This window comes from Excalfactoria chinensis, unplaced genomic scaffold (assembly GCF_039878825.1).
Source record: "Excalfactoria chinensis isolate bCotChi1 unplaced genomic scaffold, bCotChi1.hap2 Scaffold_1014, whole genome shotgun sequence".
Taxonomy (NCBI): Eukaryota; Metazoa; Chordata; class Aves; order Galliformes; family Phasianidae; genus Excalfactoria; species Excalfactoria chinensis.
The window spans coordinates 11,759-37,640 of record NW_027315585.1 but is presented as its reverse complement, the minus strand read 5'-3'; the positions used below and the strand labels follow the sequence as shown (position 1 = coordinate 37,640).

Here is a 25,882-nt window from a genome sequence, read left to right as displayed (position 1 = left end):
TCCATAATGGCAACCATCACCATGGCGACCATCTCCATGACAACCATCACCATGACAACCATCATCACCATGAAAGCCTTCATCACCAAGACAACCATCACCATGGCAACCATCACCATGGCAACCATCCCTATGACAACCATCATGACAACCATCATCACCATGAAAGCCTTCATCACCATGGCAACCATCACCATGGCAACCATCATGAGAACCATCACCATGGCAACCATGACCATGGTAACCATCACCATGACAACCATCATCACCATAACAACCATCATCACCATGAAAGCCTTCATCACCAAGACAACCATGACCATGGGCAACCATGACCATGGCAACCATCCCATGGCAACCATCAGGACAACCATCACCATGACAACCATCTCCATGACAACAACCATCCCCATGGCGACCATCCCCATGACAACCATCCCTATGACAACCATCCCCATGACAACCATCCCCATGGCAACCATCACCATGGCATCCATCCCCATGGCAACCCTCCTCCTCACCCTCCATTGGCTCCAGCCGAGCTCCTCCTCCATGACAACCATCCCCATGACAACCATCCCCATGACAACCATAATGGCAACCATCACCATGGCAACCATCCCCATGGCAGCCATCACCATGACACCATCATCACCATGAAAGCCTTCATCCCCATGGCAACCATCCCCATGGCAACCATCACCATGACAACCATCATCACCATGAAAGCCTTCATCCCCATGACAACCATCACCAAGACAACCATCCCCATGGCAACCATCCCCATGACAACCATAATGGCAACCATCACCATGACAACCATCACCATGACAACCATCCCCATGGCAACCATCGCCATGGCGACCATCACCAAGACAACCATCCCCATGGCAACCTTCCTCCTCAACCCCCATTGGCTCCAGCCGAACTCCTCCTCCATGACAACCATCCCCATGGCAACCATCACCATGACAACCATCCTCATGGCAACCATCCCCATGACAACCATCACCATGACAACCATAATGGCAACCATCACCATGACAACCATCACCACCATGAAAGCCTTCATCCCCATGGCAACCATTCCCATAGCAACCATCACCAAGACAACCATCCCCATGGCAACCATCACCAAGACAACCATCACCATGACAACCATCCCATGGCAACCCTCCTCCTCGCCCCCCATTGGCTCCAGCTGAGCTCCTCCTCCATGACAACCATCCCATGGCAACCATCACCATGACAACCATCACCACCATGAAAGCCTTCATCCCCATGGCAACCATCCCCATAGCAACCATCACCAAGACAACCATCACCATGACAACCATTCCCATGGCAACCCCTCCTCCTTGCCCCCCATTGGCTCCAGCCGAGCTCGTCCTCCATGACAACCATCCCCCATGACAACCATCACCATGACAACCATCCCTATGACAACCATTCCCATGACAACCATAATGGCAACCATCACCATGGCAACCATCCCCATGGCAACCCCTTCTCCTCGCCCCCCCCATTGGCTCCAGCCGAGCTCCTCCTCCATGACAACCATCCCCATGACAACCATCACCATGACAACCATCCCCATGACAACCATCCCCATGACAACCATAATGGCAACCATCACCATGGCAACCATCCCCATGGCAACCATCACCATGACAACCATCATCACCATGAAAGCCTTCATCCCCATGACAACCATCCCCATGTCAACCATCCCCATAGCAACCATCACCATGCCAACCATCGCCATGGCAACCGTCGCCCCCCGCCCCCCGCTGACCCCGGCCGAGCTCCTCCTCCTGCAGCTGACTTCCTCCCACCTCCTGCTTGCTCCTCTTCCTCCCGTTCAAGATGGCGGAGGAGGCCTCCTCTCTCTCCTGGCCGTTCCCCGTCGCTTTCTGCCTCGTTACCAACTTCTGCTTCTACTCCTTCACTTACCTCAGCACCCTCCTATTGGCCGCCCTCAGCGTGGAGCGTTACTTGGGGGTCGCTGCCCCACACGGCGGCGGAGGGAGGAGGAGGTTGTGGGGCACGGTGGGCCGTTAGTGCGTTGCTATGGGGCGTCGCGTTGGGACATTGCTCCATCGTCTTCGTGGCCGAGTATAGCAGAGAACAGGGGGAATATGGGGCTATGGGGGCTATGGGGGCTATGGGGGCTATGGACCCTTGGGGTCAATGGGACCTATGGGGGCTATGGGGGCAATGGGGGCTATGGGGGATATGGGGGCTATGGGGTCAATGGGACCTATGGGGTCAATGGGGGCTATGGGGTCAATGGGACCCTTGGGGTCAATGGGGGCTATGGGGCTATGGGGGCTATGGGGGCTATGGGGGCTATGGGGTCTATGGGGGCTATGGGACCTATGGGGGCTATGGGGGCTATGGGGGCTATGGGGGCTATGGGACCTATGGGGTCTATGGGGGCTATGGGGTCAATGGGACCCTCAGGGTCAATGGGACCTATGGGGGCAATGGGGTCTATGGGGGCTATGGGGGCTATGGGACCTATGGGGGCTATGGGGTCAATGGGGGCTATGGGGTCTATGGGACCTATGGGGCAATGGGGGCAGTGGGACCCTCAGGGTCAATGGGACCCTTGGGGTCAATGGGACCTATGGGGGCTATGGGGTCTATGGGGGCTATGGGTCCTATGGGGGCAATGGGACCCTTGGGGTCAATGGGTCCTATGGGGTCAATGGGTCCTATGGGGGCCATGGGACCCTCGGGGGCAATGGACCTATGGGGTCTATGGGACCTATGGGGGTAATGGGTCCTATGGGGTCTATGGGACCTATGGGGGCAATGGGTCCTATGGGGGCAATGGGGCCTATGGGGTCTATGGGACCCTCGGTGTCAATGGGACCTATGGGGTCTATGGGTCCTTTGGGGTCAATGGGACCCATATGGGGGGCTACGACCCCAATGGGGTTGGGCCTATAGGGCTGGAGAACCAGTCAATTGGGGTCAATGGATCCATTGGGGTCAATGGGTCCTATGGGTCAATGGGACCTTTGGGGGCAATGGGATTGGGATGGACAACCCCAAACCCACCTCCCTGACCCCAAACCCACCCATATTCCCCCTAAGTCACCCCATATCCCCCCAATCTTACCCCATATCCCCTCTATCCCACCCCATATCCCCCACTCCATTATACCCCAATCCCCTCCATTACTGACCCCTCCCTGCTCCCCAGCCCCATATCCGACCCCAAACCCACCTCTCCGACCCCAAACCCACCCCATATCCCCCCTAAGTCACCCCATATCCCCCCAATCTTACCCCATATCCCCTCTATCCCACCCCATATCCCCCCCACTCCATTATACCCCAATCCCCTCCATTACTGACCCCTCCCTGCTCCCCAGCCCCATATCTGACCCCAAACCCACCTCCCCGACCCCAAACCCCCCCCATACCCCCCCTTATACCCCCCATACCACCCCATACACCCCATACACCCCATATCCCACCCCATATCCCCCCCATACCCCCCCCTTATCCCCCCCATACCACCCCATATCCCCCCCATACCCCCCTTATCCCCCCCATACCACCCCATATCCCCCCCATACCCCCCTATACACCCCATATCCCCCCCATATCCCCCATATCCCCCCCATACCCCCCCAAACCCCCCCCATACCCCCCCTTATCCCCCCCATACCACCCCCATATCCCCCCCATACCCACCCCACACACCCCATATCCCCCCCATACCACCTCATATCCCCCCCATACCCCCCAAACCCCCCCCCATACCCCCCCATATTCCCCCCCATACCCCCCCATATCCCCCCCCACCCGACCCCAAACCCCCCCCATTCCCCCCATACCACCCCATATAGCCCCCACCCGACCCCATATCCCCCCCATACCACCCCATATCCCCCCCATAACCACCCCATACACCCCCCATCCCCCCCCCCACACCTCATATCCCCCCCACTCGACCCCAAACCCCCCCCATACCCCGCCTTATCCCCCCCATACCACCCCATATAGCCCCCACCCGACCCCATATCCCACCCCATATCCCCCCCATACGCCCCCAAACCCCCCCCATACCCCCCCATATCCCCCCCATACCACCCCATACACCACATATCCCCCCCATACCACCCCCCACACTCCATATCCCACCCCATATCCCCCCCACCCGACCCCAAACCCCCCCATTCCCCCCATACCACCCCATATCCCCCCCATCCCACCCCATATCCCCCCCATACCACCCCATATCCCACCCATATCCCCCTCCACCCCATATCCCCCCCCCATCCCCCCCCCATAGAAGCTCCCACTGCTACCACGACTTCTCCCCCTCCCAGCTCCGCCTGTTGCTCCCGTTCCGCCTCGAGCTCTTCCTCCTCCTCTTCCTCGTCCCCTTTATGGTCACCCTCTATTGCTACACCCGCCTGATCCGGACCCTATGGATCCGACCCCATATCCCCGTCAGGAAGAAGCGCCGCGCTATAGGGCTGGCCGTGGTCACAGTGTTGTCTTATGGCCTTTGCTTCGGGCCCTATAACGTGTCCCACGTGGTGGGTTTCGTGCAGCACACAAACCCCGAATGGAGACCCTACGCGCTGCTGCTCACGGCCATGAGCGCCGCCCTCGACCCCATTATCTTCTATTGCTCCGCCAGCGGGGTCAGGAGGGCAGCGTGTGGGGTGATGGGGGGGATATGGGGCAGGGTACGGGGCCTGTGGGGTCGGGGGGGAGGAACCATAATAGGAGGGTATAGGGCCCCTAATAGGAAGGTATAGGGTCAAATAGGAGGGTATAGGGCCCCTAATAGGAAGGTATAGGGTCAATAGAAGGGTATGGGGTCAAATAGGAGGGTTATGGGGTCATATGGGGTCATTATAGGGTTAGTGGGGTTAATGGGGTTAATGGGGTTTGGGGTTGAGGGGGAGGAGGGATTGAGACCCCTAATAGGAGGGTATAGGGTCCCTAATAGGAGGGTATGGGGTCAAATAGGAGGGTATGGGGTCAAATGGGAGGTTATGGGGTCATATGGGGTCATATGGGGTCATTATAGGGTTAATAAGGTTAATGGGGTCATTATAGGGTTAATGGGGTTAATGGGGTTAATGGGGTTTGGGGTTGAGGGGAGGAGGGAGAGAGACCCCTAATAGGAGGGTATAGGGTCAAATAGGAGGCTATGAGGTCATATGGGATCATTGGGATTATGGGGTCATTATAGGGTTAATGGGGTCAGATGGGAGGTTATGGGGTCAAATGGAGTCATTATAGGGTTAATGGGGTTTGGGGTTGGGGTGGGAGAAGGGAGTGAGACCCCTAATAGGAGGATATGGGGACAAATAGGAGGGTATGGGGTCATATGGAAGCTTATGGGGTCAAATAGGAGGTTATGGGGTCAAACGGGGTCTTTCTAGGGTCAATGTGGTCAATGGGGTCAATGGTGTCCATGGGGTCGGTCGCTGTATTGGGGCCCTATAACGTGTCCCACGTGGTGGGTTTCGTGCAGCACACAAACCCCGAATGGAGACCCTACGCGCTGCTGCTCACGGCCATGAGCGCCGCCCTCGACCCCATTATCTTCTATTGCTCCGCCAGCGGGGTCAGGAGGGCAGCGTGTGGGGTGATGGGGGGGATATGGGGCAGGGTACGGGGCCTGTGGGGTCGGGGGGGGAGGAACCATAATAGGAGGGTATAGGGTCAAATAGGAGGGTATGGGGTCAAATAGGAGGGTATAGGGTCAAATAGGAGGGTATGGGGTCAAATAGGAGGGTATGGGGTCAAATGGGAGGGTATAGGGCCCATAATAGGAGGGTATAGGGTCAAATAGGAGGGTATAGGGTCAAATAGGAGGGTATAGGGCCCATAATAGGAGGGTATAGGGTCAAATAGGAGGGTATGGGGTCAAATAGGAGGGTATGGGGTCAAATAGGAGGGTATGGGGTCAAATAGGAGGGTATAGGGCCCCTAATAGGAGGGTATAGAGCCCCTAATAGGAGGGTATAGGGCCCCTAATAGGAGGGTATAGAGCCCCTAATAGGAGGGTATAGGGTCAAATAGGAGGGTATGGGGTCAAATAGGAGGGTATAGGGCCCCTAATAGGAGAGTATAGGGTCAAATAGGAGGGTATATAGGGCCCCTAATAGGAGGGTATAGGGTCAAATAGGAGGGTATAGGGCCCATAATAGGAGGGTATGGGGTCAAATAGGAGGGTATGGGGTCAAATAGGAGGGTATGGGGTCAAATAGGAGGGTATGGGGTCAAATAGGAGGGTAACGGGGTCAAATAGGAGGGTATAGGGTCAAATAGGAGGGTATAGGGCCCCTAATAGGAGGGTATAGGGCCCCTAATAAAAGGTTATGGGGTCAAATGGGGTCATTATAGTGTTAATGGTGTTAATGGGGTTAATGGGGTTTGGGGTTGGGGTGGGAGGAGGGAGCGAGACCCCTAATAGGAGGGTATAGGGTCACATAGGAGGGTATGGGGCCCCTAATAGGAGGGTATGGGGTCAAATAGGAGGGTATGGGGTCAAATAGGAGGGTATGGGGTCATATGGGGTCATTATAGGGTTAATGGGGTTAATGGAGTCAATGGGGTTTGGGGTTGAGGGGGAGGAGGGAGGTGAGACCCCTAATAGGAGGTTATGGGGTCAAATAGGATCATTATAGGGTTAGTGGGGTTACTGGGGTTAATGGGGATAATGGGGTTACTGGGGTTAATGGGGTTAATGGGGTTTAGGGTTGGGGTGGGAGGAGGGAGTGAGACCCCTAATAGGAGGTTATGGGGTCATATGGAGGTTATGGGTTCAAATGGGGTCTTTATAGGGCTAATGGTGTTAATAGGGTTAATGGGGTTTGGGGTTGGGGGGGAGGAGGGAGTGAGACCCCCTAATAGGAGGTTATGGGGTCAAATAGGAGTCTATGGGGTCATATGGGAGGTTATGGGGTCATATGGGAGGGTATGGGGTCATATGGGATCATTGGGATTATGGGGTCAAATAGGAGGGTATGGGGTCATATGGGGTCATTATAGGGTTAATGGGGGCAAATGGGAAGGTATGGGGTCAAATGGGATCATTGGGATTATGAGGTCATTATAGGGTTAATGGGGTCAGATGGGAGGTTATGGGGTCATATGGGGTCATTATAGGGTTAATGGGGTTAATGGGGTTTGGGGTTGGGGGGAGGAGGGAGTGAGACCCCTAATAGGAGGGTATAGGGTCAAATAGGAGGTTATGGGGTCAAATGGGATCATTGGGATTATGGGGTCATTATAGGGTTAATGGAGTCAGATGGGAGGTTATGGGGTCAAATGGAGTCATTATAGGGTTAATGGGGTTTGGGGTTGGGGTGGGAGAAGGGAGTGAGACCCCTAATAGGAAGATATGGGGACAAATAGGAGGCTATGGGGTCATATGGGAGGTTATGGGGTCATATGGGAGGCTATGGGGGTCAAATGGGATCATTGGATTATGGGGTCAAATGGTGTCGTTATAGGGTTAATGGGGTTAATGGGGTCAATGGGGTTTGGGGTTGAGGGGCAGGAGGGAGTGAGAATCCTAATAGCGAGGGTATGGGGTCAAATAGGAGGTTATGGGGTCAAATAGGAGGGTATGGGGTCATATGGGATCAAGGGGATTATGGGTCAAATAGGAGGCTATGGGGTCAAATGAGCGCCGCCCTCGACCCCATTATCTTCTATTGCTCCGCCAGCGGGGTCAGGAGGGCAGCGGTGTGGGGTGATGGGGGGGATATGGGGCAGGGTACGGGGTGTGTGGGTCGGGGGGGGAGGAACCCTAATAGGAGGGTATAGGGTTAAATAGGAGGGTATAGGGCCCCTAATAGGAGGGTATGGGGTCAAATAGGAGTTTATGGGGTCATATGGGGTCAAATAGGAGGTTATGGGGTCATATGGGATCATTGGGATTATGGGGTCAAATGGGGTCGTTATAGGTTTAATGGGGTTAATGGGGTTAATGGGGTTAATGGGGTTAATGGGGTTTGGGGTTGAGGGCAGGAGGGAGTGAGAATCCTAATAGGAGGGTATGGGGTCAAATAGGAGGTTATGGGGTCAAATAGGAGGGTCTGAGGTCATATGGGGTCATTATAGGGTTAATGGGGTTAATGGAGTTAATGGGGCTTGGGGTTGGGGGGGAGGAGGGAGTGAGACCCCTAATAGGAGGGTATAGGGCCCCTAATAGGAAGTTATGGGGTCAAATAGGAGGGTATGGGGTCAAATAGGAGGTTATGGGTCATATGGGGTCATATGGGGTCATTATAGGGTTAATGGGGTTTGGGGTTGAGGGAGAGGAGGGAGTGAGACACCTAATAGGAGGATATGGGGTAATATGGGAGGTTATGGGGTCCTATGGGGTCAAATAGGAGGGTTATGGGGTCATATGGGGTCTTTATAGGGTTAATAGGGTTAATGGGGTTAATGGGGTTAATGGGGTTAATGGGTTTGGGGTTGGAGGGGGAGGAGGGAGTGAGACACCTAATAGGAGGGTATAGGGTCAAATAGGAGGGTATGGGGTCATATGGGAGGGTATAGGGTCAAATAGGAGGGTATGGGGTCAAATAGGAGGGTATGGAGTCATATGGGAGGGTATAGGGTCAAATAGGAGGGTATGGGGTCAAATAGGAGGGTATGGAGTCATATGGGGTCAAATAGGAGGGTATAGGACCCTAATAAAAGGTTATGGGGTCAAATGGGGTCATTATAGTGTTAATGGTGTTAATGGTGTTAATGGGGTTAATGGGGTTTGGGGTTGGGGTGGGAGGAGGGAGTGAGACCCCTAATAGGAGGATATGGGGTCAAATAGGAGGTTATGGGGTCATATGGGATCATATGGGGTCATTATAGGGTTAATGGGGTCAAATAGGAGGTTATGGGGTCAAATAGGAGGGTATGGGGTCAAATGGGATCATTGGGATTATGGGGTCATTATAGGGTTAATGGGGTTTGGGGTTGAGGGGGAGGAGGGAGTGAGACCCCAAATAGGAGGATATGGGGTCATATGGGATCATTATAGGGTTAATGGGGTTTGGGGTTGGGGTGGGGAGGAGGGAGTGAGACCCCTAATAGGAGGGTATAGGGTCAAATAGGAGGGTATAGGGCCCCTAATAGGAGGGTATAGGGTTAAATAGGAGGTTATGGGGTCATATGGGGTCATTATAGGGTTAGTGGGTTAATGGGTTTAATGGGGTCAATGGGGTCAATGGGGTCAATGGGGGTCAATGGGGTTTGGGGTTGGGGGGGGAGGAGGGAGTGAGACCCCTAATGGGAGGATATGGGGCCCTAACAGGAGGTTATGGGGTCAAATGTGGTCATTGTGAGTGGACTGGAGCCCATAAGTGACCACACCCCATAAGTGACCCCATAAGTGACCCTGTAAGGAACCCCATAAGGGACCCGACCCCCATAAGTGACCCATTAAGTAGCCCCATAAGTGACCCCATAAGTGACCCCAGCCCCATAAAGGACCCCATAAGTGACCCCATAAGTGACTCCCCATATAAAGGAACCCAGCCCCATAAGTGACCCCATAAGTGACCCCATAAGTGACCCCATAAGTGCCCCCACCCCATGGTGTCCCCGCCCCCCGCTGTCCTAAAGGGGAACTGAAGCTGCTGCTCCCTCGTCATCGCATCCTGCAGCCAGAGCTGCTGCTCAGCATGGCCGGCACTGCAGCGCTCATGGCCGGTACGGGGGGGGGGGCAGTTATGGGGCGGATATGGGGCAGATATGGGGCTGGAGGGGGAGATATAGGGCTGGATATGGAGATATGGGGCTGGATATGGGGCAGATATGGGGTTGGAGATGGAGATATGGGTCAGGAGATAGAGATATGGGGCAGATATGGGGCAAATATGGGGCTGGATATGGAGATATGGGGCAAGAGAGGGGCTGGAGGGGAGATATGGGCAGGATATGGAGATATGGGGTGGGATATGGGGTTGGAAGTGGAGATATGGGGCAGATATGGGGCTGGATAGGGGGCAGATATGGGGTTGGAGGGGGAGATATGGGGCAGGATATGAAGATATGGGGCAGGAGATGGAGATATGGGGCTGGATAGGGGGCAGATATGGGGTGGGATGTGGGGCTGGAGGTGGAGATATGGGGCAGATATGGGGTGCGATATGGGGTGGGATATGTAGATATGGGGCAGATATGGGGCAGATATGGGGCTGGATATGGAGTATGGGGCAGATATGGGGCAGGAGGGGGAGATATGGGCAGGAGATGGGGATATGGGCAGATATGGGGCTGAAGGGGGAGATATGGGGTGGGATATAGGGCTGGATATGGAGATATGGGGCTGGATATGGGGCAGAAATGGGGTTGGAGGTGGAGATATAAGGCTGGCTATGGGTCTGGCTATGGGTCCGACTATGGGTCAGGCTATGGGTCTGGCTATGGGTCAGGCTGTGGGGCAGGAGATGGAGATGTGGGTCAGGCTGTGGGTCCCATCACGGTGCCCATGTGTGCTGTGATCCCGTTGCAGGCTGTTGGCTGCTGGTGACCAGCTGGGCAGGAGAACGTGAGTGTGGGGCTGGATGGGGAGGGGACATACGGGGAGGGGGGGCACCAATAAGGGACCCATAGGGACCCCACCCCATATAAAGGACCCCAGCCCATAAGTGACCCCATAAGTGACCCCATAAGTGACCCCATAAGTGACCCTACCCCATCCCGTTGCAGTGCCGCCCCCTTTCCTGTCCATCCACCCCACCCAGGGGCTGGTGCTGGGTGACCCCGTCACCTTTAGGTGTCACCTCTATGGGGCCGCCCATAGGGTCCGGCTGTGCCAGGATCAGCGCCGCGTCCCCTGTATGGACCTATATGGGATCCAGGGCCGCTATGGGGCGGCCGAGTTCAATGTCAGCGGCAGCAGGGAACACGCGGGGTCCTATCGCTGCCAGTATCAGACATGGGAACCAATGGGGACCTCGGAGGAGAGTCAGCCCGTGGAGATGGTGCTGATGGGTGAGATGGGCATCCCATAATATACCGTTATATCCCATTAGATCCCATTAGATCCCATAAGATCCCATTAGATCCCATCCCATCCCATAATATCCCATAAGATCCTATCAGATCCCATTATATCCCATCCCATCCCATAATATCCCATCCCATCCTATCCCATCCCATAATATCCCATCCCATAATATCCCATAAGATGCCATAAGATACCATTATATCCCATTATATCCCATAATATCCCATAATATCCCATCCCATAATATCCCATCCCATAATATCCCATAATATCCCATAATATCCCATTATATCCCATAATATCCCATTATATCCCATTATATCCCATAATATCCCATTATATCCCATTATATCCCATAATATCCCATAATATCTCATCCCATAATATCCCATAATATCCCATAATAGCCCATTATATCCCATCCCATCCCATAATATCCCATTATATCCCATAAGATCCCTTAAGATCTCATTATATCCCATCCCATCCCATAATATCCCATCCCATCCCATAATATGCCATCCCATAATATCCCATAAGATCCCTTAAGATCCCATTATATCCCATCCCATCCCATAATATCCCATAATATCCCATAATATCCCGTAATATCCAATAATATCACACCCCATCCCATAATATCCCATAATATCCCGTAATATCCCATAATATCCCATCCCATCCCATTATATCCCATAAGATCCCATAATATCCCATTATATCCCATCCCATCCCATTATATCTCATCCCATCCCATAAGATCCCATAAGATCCCATTATATCCCAACCCACTATATTCCATCCCATAATATCCCATCCCATCCCATCCCATCCCATCCCATCCCATAATAATATCCCATCCCATCCCATAACATCCCATTATATCCCATAACAGCCCATAATATCCCATAATATCCCATAGTATCCCATAAGATCCCATAAGATCCCATTATATCCCATAATAATATCCCATCCCATCCCATAATATCTCATCCCATCCCATAATGTCCCATCCCATCCCATTATATCCCATCCCATAATATCCCATAATATCCCATAAGAACCCATAAAATCCCATCATATCCCATAAGATTCCATAAGATCCCATAATATTCCATAAGATCCCATTATATCCCATAATATCTCATTATATCCCATAATATCCCATAACATCCCATAGTATCCCATCAGATCCCATCCCATCCCATAATATCCCATAACATCCCATAGTACCCCATCAGATCCCATTATATCCCATAATATCCCATCCCATTATATCACATAAGATCCCATAATATCCCATCCCATCCCATAATATCCCATTATATTCCTTTATATCCCATCCCATCCCATAAGATCCCATAAGATCCCATTATATTCCATCCCATAATATCCCATCCCATAATATCCCATCATATCCCATCCCATCATATCCCATCCCATCCTATCCCATCCCATAATATCCCATAAGATCCCATTATATCCCATCAGATCCCATTATATCCCATCCCATAAGATCCCATAATATCCCATCCCATCCCATCCCATCCCATCCCATCCCATCCCATCCCATCCCATCCCATAATATCCCATAAGATCCCATAATATCCCATGAGATCCCATTAGATCCCATTAGATCCCATCCCATCCCATAATATCCCATTATATCCCATCCCATCCCATAATACCCCATAAGATCTCATCCCATCCCATTATATCCCATTATATCCCATAAGATCCCATAAGATCCTTTAAGATCCCATAATATTCCATCCCATCCCATAATATCCCATCCCATTATATCCCATAAGATCCCATAAGATGTCATAAGATCCCCATTATATCCCATCCCACTATATCACATCCCATAATATCCCATAATGTCCCATAATATCCCATCCCATCCCATAATATCCCATAATATCCCATAGTATCCCATCAGATCCCATTATATCCCATAAGATCCCATAATATCCCATCATATCCCATAATATACCATTATATTCCATTATATCCCATCCCATCCCATAAGATCCCATAAGATCCCATTATATTCCATCCCATAATATCCCGTCCCATAAGATCCCATAATATCCCATCCCATCCTATCCCATCCCATAATATCCCATAAGATCCCATTATATCCCATCAGATCCCATTATATCCCATCCCATAAGATCCCATAATATCCCATAATATCCCTTCCCATCCCATCCCATCCCATAATATCCCATAAGATCCCATAATATCCCATGAGATCCCATTAGATCCCATCCCATCCCATCCCATTAGATCCCATTATATCCCATCCCATCCCATAATATCCCATAAGATCCCATTATATTCCTTTATATCCCATAAGATCCCATTATATCCCATTATATCCCATCATATCCCATCATATCCCATTATATCCCATACGATCCCTTAAGATCCCATAATATCCCATAAGATCCCATTATATCCCATAATATCCCATAGGATCCCTTAAGATCCCATTATATCCCATCCCATCCCATAATATCCCATCCCATCCCATAATATGCCATCCCATAATATCCCATAAGATCCCATAAGATCCCTTAAGATCCCATTATATCCCATCCCATCCCATAATATCCCATAATATCCCATAATATCCCGTAATATCCAATAATATCACACCCCATCCCATAAGATCCCATAATATCCCGTAATATCCCATAATATCCCATCCCATCCCATTATATCCCATAAGATCCCATAATATCCCACCCCATAAGATCCCACTATATCCCATTATATCCCATCCCATCCCATAATATCTTATAATATCCCATAATATCCCATAAGATCCCATAACATCCCATTATATCCCATCCCATCCCATAATATCCCATCCCATCCTATCCCATCCCATAATATCCCATCCCATAATATCCCATAATATCCCATAAGATCCCATTATATCCCATAAGATCCCATAAGATCCCATTATATCCCATAATATTACATAAGATCCCATAAGATCCCATTCCATCCCATAATATCCCATCCCATAATATCCCATAAGATCCCATTATATCCCATAAAATCCCATAGTATCCCTTCAGATCCCATAGTATCCCTTCAGATCCCATTATATCCCATAATATCCCATCCCATCATATCCCATAATATCCCATTATATTCCATTATATCCCATCCCATCCCATAATATCCCATTATATCCCATACGATCCCTTAAGACCCCATCATATCCCATCATATCCCATTATATTCCATTATATTCCATCCCATCCCATTATATCCCATCCCATCCCATAATATCCCATTATATCCCATTATATTCCATCCCATCCCATAATATCCCATCCCATAAGATCCCATAAGATCCCTTAAAATCCCATAAGATGCCATAAGAACCCATAAGATCCCATCATATCCCATAATAATATCCCATCCCATAATAATATCCCATCCCATCCCATCCCATAATATCTCATCCCATCCCATAATGTCCCATCCCATAATATCCCATAATATCCCATAAGATCCCATCCCATTATATCCCATTATATCCCATTATATCCCATTATATCCCATTAGATCCCATTAGATCCCATTAGATCCCATAAGATCCCATAAGATCCCTTTATATCCCATCCCATCCCATAAGATCCCATAATAGCCCATCCCATAAGATCCCATAAGATCCCATAATAGCCCATTATATCCCAAAGATCCCATAAAATCCCATAAAACACCATAAGATCCCATAAAACCCCATAAGATCCCATAAGAACCCATAAATCCCCATAATACCCCATAAAACCCCATAAGATCCCATAAATCCCCATAAGATCCCATAAGACCCCATAAGATCCCCTAATATCCCATAACACCCCATAAGATCCCCTAATACCCCATAAGATCCCATAGGATCCCATAAAACCCCCTAATATCCCATAATACCCCATAATACCCCATAAAACCCCATGAGATCCCATAAGATCCCATAAATCCCCATAAAACCCCATAAGATCCCCTAATACCCCCTAAGATCCCATAAGAACCCATAAGATCCCCATAATACCCCATAATACCCCATAAAACCCCACAAGATCCCATAAGATCCCATAATACCCCCTAATATCCCATAAGACCCCATAATACCCCATAATACCCCATAAGATCCCATAAGACCCCATAGGATCCCATAATACCCCATAAGATCCCATAAGATCCCCTAATATCTCATAATACCCCATAAGATCCCATAAGACCCCCTAATATCCCATAACACCCCATGAGATCCCATAAGATCCCATAAATCCCCATAAATCCCCATAAAACCCCATAAAACCCCATTAGATCCCCTAATACCCCATAAGATCCCATAAGATCCCATAAGACCCCATAAAACCCCATAAGAACCCATAATACCCCCTAATATCCCCTAATACCCCATAAAACCCCATAATACCCCATAAAACCCCATAAGATCCCATAAGATCCCATAAGACCCTATAAGATCCCATCCTCTCTCCCCACAGATCCCACCTTCCCCCCCCCCCACCTCTCCTTCCCTCTATGGGGTGACGCCTTATGGGGTCAGGCCTCTATGGGGTCCAACGTCACCCTCCATTGCCGGACCTACCGCTATGGGGCCGCCGTCCTCCTGCACCAAGATGGCCGCCCGGCCCCGATCCTACAACGGGACCCCAATGGGGACGGGGTGGCCGCCTTCACCCTCTATAGGGTGACCCCACAGGACAGCGGATCCTATAGGTGCTCCTACCGCCCTATAGGGTTTCCCTTCCTCCTCTCCCCCATTGGGGACAACGTGACCCTAAAGGTGACCCCAAGCACCGAGGAAGCAGGTAGGGGGCAGGCCCCATAGCACGGCCCTATAGGGAACCCTATGGGGGCGGCCCTATGGGGCTGGACCCTATAGGGCACCCTATGGGGGCGGCCATATGGGGTTGGACCCTATAGGGTCAATCCCTATTGCATTGATCCCTATGGGGTCGATCCCGATTGCATTGATCCCTATGGGGTTGGGCCCTATAGGGCACCCTATGGGGGCAGCCCTATGGGGTTGGGCCCTATAGGGCTGATCCCTATGGGGGCGGCCCTATGGGGTGGGACCCTATAGGATTGGTCCTTATGGGGTCGATCCCTATTGCATTGATCCCTATGGGGTTGGGCCCTATAGGGTCGATCCCTATGGGGTTGGACCCTATAGGGTTGATTCTTTTAGGGTTAATCCCTATGGGGTTGGACCCTATAGGGTTGATCCCTATACGGTTGATCCCTAAGGGGTTAATCCCTATGGGATTGATCCCTATGGGGTTGATCCCTATGGGGTCGAACCCTATGGGGCTGATCCCTATGGGGTTGGGCCCTATGGGGTCGATCCCTATGGGGTTGATCCCTATGGGGTTGGACCCTATTGCATTGATCCCTATGGGGTTGATCCCTATAGGGTTGATCCCTTTAGGGTTGATCCCTATGGGGTTGGGCCCTATAGGGTTGATCCCTATGGGGTCGATCCCTATAGGGTTGGGCCCTATAGGGTTGATTCTTTTAGGGTTAATCCCTATGGGGTTGGACCCTATAGGGTTGATCCCTACGGGGTTGATCCCTATGGGACTGATCCCTATAGGGTCGATCCCTATGGGGCTGATCCCTATGGGGTTGGTCCCTATGGGGTCACTCCCTATTGTGCTGATCCCTATGGGGCTGATCCCTATGGGGTCAATCCCTTTAGGGTTGATCCCTATGGGGCTGATCCCTATGGGGTCTCTCCCTATGGGGCTGATTCCTATGGGGTCGCTCCCTATGGGGTCGGTCCCTATGGGGCTGATCCCTATGGGGTCGATCCCTTTGGGATTTGTCTATATGGGGTTGATCCCTAGGGGGTCTCTCCCTATGGTGCTGATCCCTATAGGGCTGATCCCTATGGGGTCGCTCCCTATGGGGCTGATCCCTATGGGGTTGATCCCTATGGGGTCTCTCCCTATGGGGCTGATCCCTATAGGGTCGATCCCTATGGGGTCGATCCCTATGGGGCTGATCCCTATGGGACTGATCCCTATGGGACTGATCCCTATAGGGTTGATCCCTATGGGGCTGATCCCTATGGGGCTGATCCCTATGGGGTCGATCCCTATGGAGTCGCTCCCTATGTGGTTAATCTCTTTGGTATTGATCCCTATGGGGCTGATCCCTATGGGGTCGATTCCTATTGGGTTGATCCCTATGATGTTGATCCCTATGGGGTTGATTGCAATGGTGTTGGGCCCTATAGGGTTGATCCCTTTAGGGTTGATCCCTATGGGGTCGATCCCTATGGGGTCTCTCCCTATGGGGCTGATCCCTATGTGGTCTCTCCCTATGGGGCTGATCCCTATGGGGTCGCTCCCTATGGGGTTGATCCCTATGGGGCTGATCCCTATGGGGCTGATCCCTATGGGGTCTCTCCCTTTAGGGTTGATCCCTATGGGGCTGATCCCTATGGGGTCAATCCTTATGGGGCTGATTCCTATGGGGCTGATCCCTATGGGGTCGATCCCTATGGGGTCGATCCCTATGGGGTCGATCCCTTTGGGGCTGATCCCTTTGGGGCTGATCCCTTTGGGGTTGATCCCTATGGGGTTGATCCTTTTGGGGATGCTCTCTATGGAGTTGAACTCTATGCGGTCACTCCCTATGGGGTTGATCTCTATGGGGTCAGTCCCTTTGGGGTCACTCCCTATGGTTCTGATCCCTATGGTTCTGATCCCTATGGGGCTGATCCCTATGTGGTCGCTCCCTATGGGGTCGCTCCCTATGGGGCTAATCCCTATGGGGTTGATCCCTATGGGGTCAATCCCTATGGGGTCGCTCTCTATGGGGTCGCTCCCTATGGGGTCGCTCCCTATGGGGTTGATACCTATGGGGTTGCTCTCTATGGAGTTGAACTCTATGGGGTTGATCCCTATGGGGTCGATCCCTATGGGGCTGATCCCTATGGGGCTGATCCCTTTAGGGTTGATCCCTATGGGCTGGTCCTTATGGGGTCTCTTCCTATGGGGTCGATCCCAATGGGGTCAATCCCTATGGGGCTGATCCCTATGGGGTCAATTCCTATTGGGTTGATCCCTATGGGGTTGATCCCCATGTGGTCTCTCCCTATGGGGCTGATCCCTTTGGGGTCGATCCCTATGGCGTCAATCCCTATGGGGTTGATCCCTATGGGGTCTCTCCCTATGGGGCTGATCCCTATGGGGCTGATCCCTATGGGGTCTCTCCCTATGGGGTCTCTCCCTACGGGGTTGATCCCTATGGGGTCGCTCCCTATGGGATCAATCCCTATGGGGTCGCTCCCTATGGGGCTGATCCCTATGGGTCAATCCCTATGGGGCTGATCCCTATGTGGTCTCTCCCTATGGGGTCAATCCCTATAGGGTTGATCCCTATGGGGTCGCTCCCTATGGGGCTGTTCCATATTGGGTTAATCCCTATGGGGCTGATCCCTTTGGGGCTGATCCCTATGGGTTGATCCCCATGTGTTCTCTCCCTATGGGGTCCCGTCCCCCCCCCTCCCCCCTCAGGTCCAGCTCAGGATCCCCATGTGAGGCTGCTGCTGCTCTCACTGTTGTGCAGCTGCCTCGTCACCTTCATCCCCATCCTCATCATCAGCGTCATCATCATCACAGCCCGCAGGAGACACCAGGGACACGGTGGGGAACGGCTTCAATTGCCTTTAATTGCTGTTAATTGGCTTTAATTGGTGTTAATTGGCTTCCAATGGCTTCCAATGGCTTCCAATTGCTTCCAATGGCTTCCAATGGCTTCCAATGGCTTCCAATGGCTTTCATTGGCTTTCATTGGCTTTCATTGGCTTTCAATGGCTTTCAATGGCTTCCAATGGCTTTCATTGGCTTTATATGGGTTTAAATGGCTTTAATTGGCTCTAATTGGCTCTAATTGGCTTTAATTGGCTCTAATTGGCTTTAATTGACTTTAATTGGATTCCATTGGCTTCCAATGGCTTTCATTGCCTTTAATTGGCTTTAATTGGCTTTAATTGGCTCTAATTGGCTTCCAATGGCTTCCAATGGCTTTCATTGGCTTTATATGGCTTTAATTGACTTTAATTGCCTTTAATTGGCTTCCAATGGCTTCCAATGGCTTTCAATGGCATTATAAGGCTTTAATTGGCTCTAATTGGCTTTCAATGTCTTCCAATGTCTTCCAATGGCTTTTAATGGCTTTAATTGGCTTTCATTGGCTTTCATTGGCTTTAATTGGCTTCCAATGGCTTCCAATGGCTTTAATTGGCTTTCATTGGCTCTAATTGGCTTTAATTGGCTCTAATTGGCTTTCAATGGCTTCCAATGGCTTTAATTGGCTTTAATTGGCTTCCAATAGCTTCCAATGGCTTCCAATGGCTTCCAATGGCTTTTAATAGCTTCCAATGGCTTCCAATGGCTTTAATTGCCTTTAATTGGTGTTAATTGCCTTTAATTGGTGTTAATTGGCTTTAATGGGCTTTAATTGCCTTTAATTGGCTTTAATTGCCTTTAATTGGTGTTAATTGGCTTTAAGTGACTTTAATTGGCTTTAATTAGTGTCAATTGGCTTTAATTGACTTTAATTGCCTTTAATTGCCTTTAATTGGTGTTAATTGCCTTTAATTGGTGTTAATTGGCTTTAGTTGGCTTTAATTGGTGTTAATTGGCTTTAATTGGCTTTAATTGGTGTTAATTGCCTTTAATTGGTGTTAATTGGCTTTAATTGGCTCTAATTGGTGTTAATTGCCTTTAATTGGTGTTAATTGGCTTTAATTGACTTTAATTGGCTTTAATTAGTGTCAATTGGCTTTAATTGACTTTAATTGCCTTTAATTGCCTTTAATTGGTGTTAATTGCCTTTAATTGGTGTTAATTGCCTTTAATTGGTGTTAATTGGCTTTAATTGGTGTTAATTGCCTTTAATTGGTGTTAATTGCCTTTAATTGGTGTTAATTGCCTTTAATTGGTGTTAATTGGCTTTAATGGGCTTTAATTGCCTTTAATTGCCTTTAATTGGTGTTAATTGCCTTTAATTGGTGTTAATTGCCTTTAATTGGTGTTAATTGCCTTTAATTGGTGTTAATTGGCTTTAATTGGCTCTAATTGGTGTTAATTGCCTTTAATTGGTGTTAATTGCCTTTAATTGGTGTTAATTGGCTTTAATTGGCTTTAATTGGTGTTAATTGCCTTTAATTGGTGTTAATTGGCTTTAATTGGTGTTAATTGGCTTTAATTGGTGTTAATTGCCTTTAATTGGTGTTAATTGGCTTTAATTGGTGTTAATTGCCTTTAATTGGTGTTAATTGCCTTTAATTGGTGTTAATTGGCTTTAATGGGCTTTAATTGCCTTTAATTGGCTTTAATTGCCTTTAATTGGTGTTAATAATTGGCTTTAATTGACTTTAATTGGCTTTAATTAGTGTCAATTGGCTTTAATTGACTTTAATTGCCTTTAATTGCCTTTAATTGGTGTTAATTGCCTTTAATTGGTGTTAATTGCCTTTAATTGGTGTTAATTGCCTTTAATTGGTGTTAATTGGCTTTAATTGGCTCTAATTGGTGTTAATTGGCTTTAATTGGTGTTAATTGACTCTAATTGGCTTTAATTGGCTTTAATTGGTGTTAATTGGCTTTAATTGCCTTTAATTGGCTTTAATTGGGGTTAATTGGCTTTAATTGACTTTAATTGCCTTTAATTGGTGTTAATTGGCTTTAATTGCCTTCAATTGACTTTAATTAGTGTTAATTGGCTTTAATTGACTTTAATTGGCTTCCAATGGCTTCCAATGGCTTTCATTGACTTTCATTGGCTTCCATTGTCTTCCAATGGCTTTCAATGGCTTCAAATGGCTTTAATTGGCTTCAATTGGCTTTAATTGGCTTTAATTTGCTTTAATTGGCTTTAATTGACTTTAATTGGCTCTAATTGGCTTCCAATGTCTTCCAATGGCTTCCAATGGCTACCAATGGCTTCCAATAGCTTCCGTTGACTTCCAATGACTTTAATTAATTGGCTTTAATGGGCTTTAATTGGCTTCCAATGGCTTTAATTGGCTTTAATTGGCTTTAATGGGCTTTAATTGGCTTCCAATGGCTTCCAATGGCTTCCAATGGCTTTAATTGGCTTTAATTGGCTCTAATTGGCTTTCATTGGCTTTCACTGCCTTTAATTGGCTTTAATTGACTTTAATTGGATTCCATTGGCTTCCAATGGCTTTCATTGCCTTTAATTGGCTTTAATTGGCTCTAATTGGCTTCCAATGGCTTCCAATGGCTTTCATTGGCTTTAATTGGCTTTAATTGCCTTTAATTGGTGTTAATTGGCTTTAATTGGCTCTAATTGGCTTTAATTGGCTTCCAATGGCTTCCAATGGCTTCCAATGTCTTTTAATGGCTTTCAATGGCTTCCATTGGCTTCCAATGGCTTCCAATGGCTTTAATTAGCTTTAATTGGCTTTAATGGGCTTTAATTGGCTTCCAATGGCTTTAATTGGCTTTAATGGGCTTTAATTGGCTTCCAATGGCTTCCAATGGCTTTAATTGGCTTTAATTGGCTTTAATTGGCTCTAATTGGCTTTCATTGGCTTTCACTGCCTTTAATTGGCTTTAATTGACTTTAATTGGATTCCATTGGCTTCCAATGGCTTTCATTGCCTTTAATTGGCTTTAATTGGCTTTAATTGGCTCTAATTGGCTTCCAATGGCTTCCAATGGCTTCCAATGGCTTTCATTGGCTTTAATTGGCTTTAATTGCCTTTAATTGGTGTTAATTGGCTTTAATTGGCTCTAATTGGCTTTAATTGGCTTCCAATGGCTTCCAATGGCTTCCAATGTCTTTTAATGGCTTTCAATGGCTTCCATTGGCTTCCAATGGCTTCCAATGGCTTTAATTAGCTTTAATTGGCTTTAATTGGCTTCCAATGGCTTCCAATGGCTTCCAATTGCTTTCATTGGCTTTAATTGACTTTAATTGACTTTAATTGGCTCTAATTAGCTTCCAATGGCTTTCAATGGCTTTCAATGGCTTTCAATGGCTTCCAATGGCTTTCATTGGCTTTCATTGGCTTCCAATGGCTTCCAATGAATTCCAATGGCTTCCAATGGGTTCCAATGGCTTCCAATGGCTTTCAATGGCTTTAATTGGTTTTCATTGGCTTTAATTGGCTTTAATTGGCTTCCAATGGCTTCCAATGGCTTTTAATGGATTTCAATGGCTTCCAATGGCTTCCAGTGGCTTTCATTGGCTTTATATGGGTTTAATTGGCTTTAATTGGCACTAATTGGCTTTCAATGGCTTCCAATGGCTTCCAATGGCTTTCAATGGCTTTCAGTGGCTTCCAATGGCTTCCAATGGCTTTCAATGGCTTTAATTGGCTTTAATTGGCTCTAATTGGCTTTAATTGGCTTTCAATGGCTTCCAATGGCTTTATATGGCTTTAATTGGCTTTAATTGGCTTTCAATGGCTTCCAATGGCTTTAATTGGCTTTCAATGGCTTCCAATGGCTTTCAATGGCTTTCAATGCCTTTAATTGGCTCTAATTGGCTTTAATTGGCTTTAATTGGCTTTCAATGGCTTTATATGGCTTCCAATGGCTTCCAATGGCTTTCAATGGCTTTATATGGCTTTATATGGCTTTAATTGGCTATAATTGGCTTTCAATGGCTTTCAATGGCTTCCAGGATGCCCCATAGGATCCCTCACGTTCCCCCTAACATCTCCTTCTCTTGTCCCTATTAATGCAGGTCCATCCCCCATAAGAACAGCTGAGGCTGAGCAGATCCAGGTCAGTATCAAGGTCAGACGACCCCAAATCCCAACCTGACCCCACAGCGGGACCCCAAACACAACTGGGGACCCTCAGCCCCATTGGGACCCCATTGGGATCCCATTAAGAGCCCATTGGATCCCATTAAGAGTCCATTGGGACCCCATTGGGAGCCCATTGAGACCCCATTGAGACCCCATTAAGAGCCCATTGGGAGACCATTGGGATCCCACTGAGACCCCATTGGGAACCCATTAAGAGCCTATTGGGACCCCATTGGGAGCCCATTGAGAGCCTATTGGGACCCCATTAAGAGCCCATTCGGATCCCATTAAGAGTCCATCGGGATCCCATTGAGACCCCATTGAGACCCCATTGAGAACCCATTGGGTACCCATTAGGAGCCTATTGAGACCCCATTGAGACCCCATTACGAGTCCATTAGGAGCCCATTGGATCCCATTGGGACCCCATTGGGAGCCCATTAAGAGCCCACTGGGATCCCATTAAGAGCCCATTGGGATCCCATTGAGAGCCCATTGAGAACCCATTGGGAACCCATTGGGTACCCATTAGGAGCCTATTGAGACTCCATTGAGACCCCATTACGAGTCCATTAGGAGCCCATTGGATCCCATTGGGACCCCATTGGGAGCCCATTAAGAGCCCACTGGGATCCCATTAAGAGCCCATTGGGATCCCATTGAGAGCCCATTGAGAACCCATTGGGAACCCATTGGGTACCCATTGGGAGCCTATTGAGACCTCATTGAGACCCCATTACGAGCCCATTAGGAGCCCATTGGATCCCACTGAGATCCCATTGGGAGCCCATTAAGAGCTCTTTGGATCCCATTGAGAGCCAATTAGGACCCCATTGAGAGCCCATTGGGACCCCATTAGGATCCCATTAAGAGCCCATTGGATCCCATTAAGAGCCCATTGGGAGCCCATTAAGAGCCCATTGAGATCCCATTGGGACCCCACTGAGATCCCATTAGAGCCTATTGGGATCCCATTAAGAGCCCATTGGGATCCCATTAAGAGCCCATTGGGATCCCATTAAGAGCCCATTGGGAACCCATTGGATCCCATTAAGAGCCCATTGGGACCCCATTAGGATCCCATTAAGAGCCCATTGGATCCCATTAAGAGCCCATTGAGATCCCATTGAGACCCCATTGAGACCCCATTAAGAGCCCATTGAGATCCCATTGGGACCCCATTGAGATCCCATTAAGAGCCTATTGGGATCCCATTAAGAGCCCATTGGGATCCCATTAAGAGCCCATTGGATCCCATTAAGAGCCCATTGGGATCCCATTAAGAGCCCATTGGGATCCCATTGAGAACCCATTGGGTACCCATTAGGAGCCTATTGAGACCCCATTGAGACCCCATTACGAGTCCATTAGGAGCCCATTGGATCCCATTGAGACCCCATTGGGAGCCCATTAAGAGCCCATTGGGATCCCATTGGGACCCCATTAAGAGCCCATTAAGATCCCATTAAGAGCCCATTGGGATCCCATTGAGAGCCCATTAAGATCCCATTAAGAGCCCACTGGGACCCCATTGATAGCCCATTAGGACCCCATTGAGAGCCCATTGGGACCCCATTAGGATCCCATTGGGATCCCATTAAGAGCCCACTGGGAACCCATTGAGAGCCCATTGGGATCCCATTAAGAGCCCATTGAGATCCCATTGAGACCCCATTGGGACCCCATTAGGAGCCCATTGGGATCCCATTAAGAGCCCACTGGGAACCCATTGAGAGCCCATTGGGATCCCATTAAGTGCCCATTGGGATCCCATTAAGTGCCCATTGGGATCCCATTGAGAGCCCATTGGGACCCCATTGAAAGCCCACTGGGTTCCCATTGAGAGCCCATTAGGACCCCATAGTGAGCCCCCTGTCCCTTATAGGACCCCATAGTGACCCCCATGTCCCTTATAGGACCCTATAGTGACCCCCATGTCCCTTATAGGACCCTATAGTGACCCCATATAGGACCCCATACTGACCCCCATGTCCCTTATAGGACCCTATAGTGACCCCATATAGGACCCCATAGTGACCCCTTAGTGGACCCCATACTGATCCCCCCATCCCTTATAGGACCCCATAGTGACCCCCCTGTCCCTTATAGGACCCTATAGTGACCCCATATAGGACCCTATAGTGACCCCATATAGGACCCCATAGTGATCCCATAGTGGACCCCATAGTGACCCCCCCTGTCCCTTATAGGACCCTATAGTGACCCCATATAGGACCCTATAGTGACCCCATATAGGACCCCATAGTGATCCCATAGTGGACCCCATAGTGACCCCCCCTGTCCCTTATAGGACCCTATAGTGACCCCATATTGGACCCTATAGTGACCCCATATCTGCCCCCATAGTGACCCCATATCTGCCCCCATACTGACCCCATTGTCCCCCCAGGTTCCCTGCAGTGACTGGGACTCTCTGACCTACGTGGAGCTTCGGGTTGATCCCCCCGACCCCACAACGACACCACGACCCCATAGAGACCCCAAAACCATCTACGCTGCTGTCAGACCCCAATGAGGGACCCCATATACAGCCACGGCCCCATAGATGGCATCACATACAGCCCTATACCCTACATGGGGCCCTATAAGCATTAAACAGCCCTATACCCTAAATGTGACCCTATAAGCATTAAACAGCCCTGACCCTACATGGACCCCATATCTGACCCCATATCTGACCCCATATCTGACCTCATATCTGACCCCATATCTGACCCCATATCAGACCCTATATGACCCCACAGCCCATCTGACCCCATATCTGACCCCACACCCCATATCTGACCCCATATTACATCTGACCCCATATCTGACCCCATATCATATCTGACCCCATAGCTCATCTGACCCTACACCCCATATCTGACCCCACAGCACATCTGACCCTATATCTGACCCCATATCTGACCCCACACCACATAAGACCCCATATCTGACCCCATATCTGACCCCATAGTACATCTGACCCCATAGCTCATCTGACCCAACACCCCATATCTGACCCC

General features: G+C 49.3%; 2 protein-coding genes across 2 annotated transcripts; both read left to right on the top strand.

The window, feature by feature from the left end:
• Positions 1–1,466: 1,466 nt before the first annotated feature.
• LOC140264782 (free fatty acid receptor 2-like) lies at positions 1,467–4,784 on the top strand. The gene is given in 5 exon segments (XM_072360690.1): positions 1,467–1,841; positions 1,843–2,052; positions 2,054–2,143; positions 2,956–2,978; positions 4,310–4,784. Coding segments are annotated over 5 exon segments (1,173 nt in total).
• A 4,834-nt stretch (positions 4,785–9,618) lies between these two features.
• LOC140264781 (alpha-1B-glycoprotein-like) lies at positions 9,619–25,504 on the top strand. The gene is made up of 7 exons (XM_072360689.1): positions 9,619–9,702; positions 10,508–10,543; positions 10,705–10,989; positions 15,541–15,867; positions 18,583–18,711; positions 22,790–22,830; positions 25,267–25,504. Exons 1-7 carry the CDS (start codon positions 9,675–9,677, stop codon positions 25,390–25,392), a joined length of 972 nt encoding a protein of 323 aa, XP_072216790.1. The 5' UTR covers positions 9,619–9,674; the 3' UTR covers positions 25,393–25,504.
• Positions 25,505–25,882: the final 378 nt, after the last annotated feature.

Coding starts and splice junctions, on each gene's coding strand:
- LOC140264781 (XM_072360689.1), top strand. CDS start 9,675: ATGGCCGGCACTGCAGCGCTCATGGCCG. Junction 9,703..10,507: donor CACTGCAGCGCTCATGGCCG/GTACGGGGGGGG, acceptor ATCCCGTTGCAG/GCTGTTGGCTGCTGGTGACC. Junction 22,831..25,266: donor CTGAGGCTGAGCAGATCCAG/GTCAGTATCAAG, acceptor TTGTCCCCCCAG/GTTCCCTGCAGTGACTGGGA.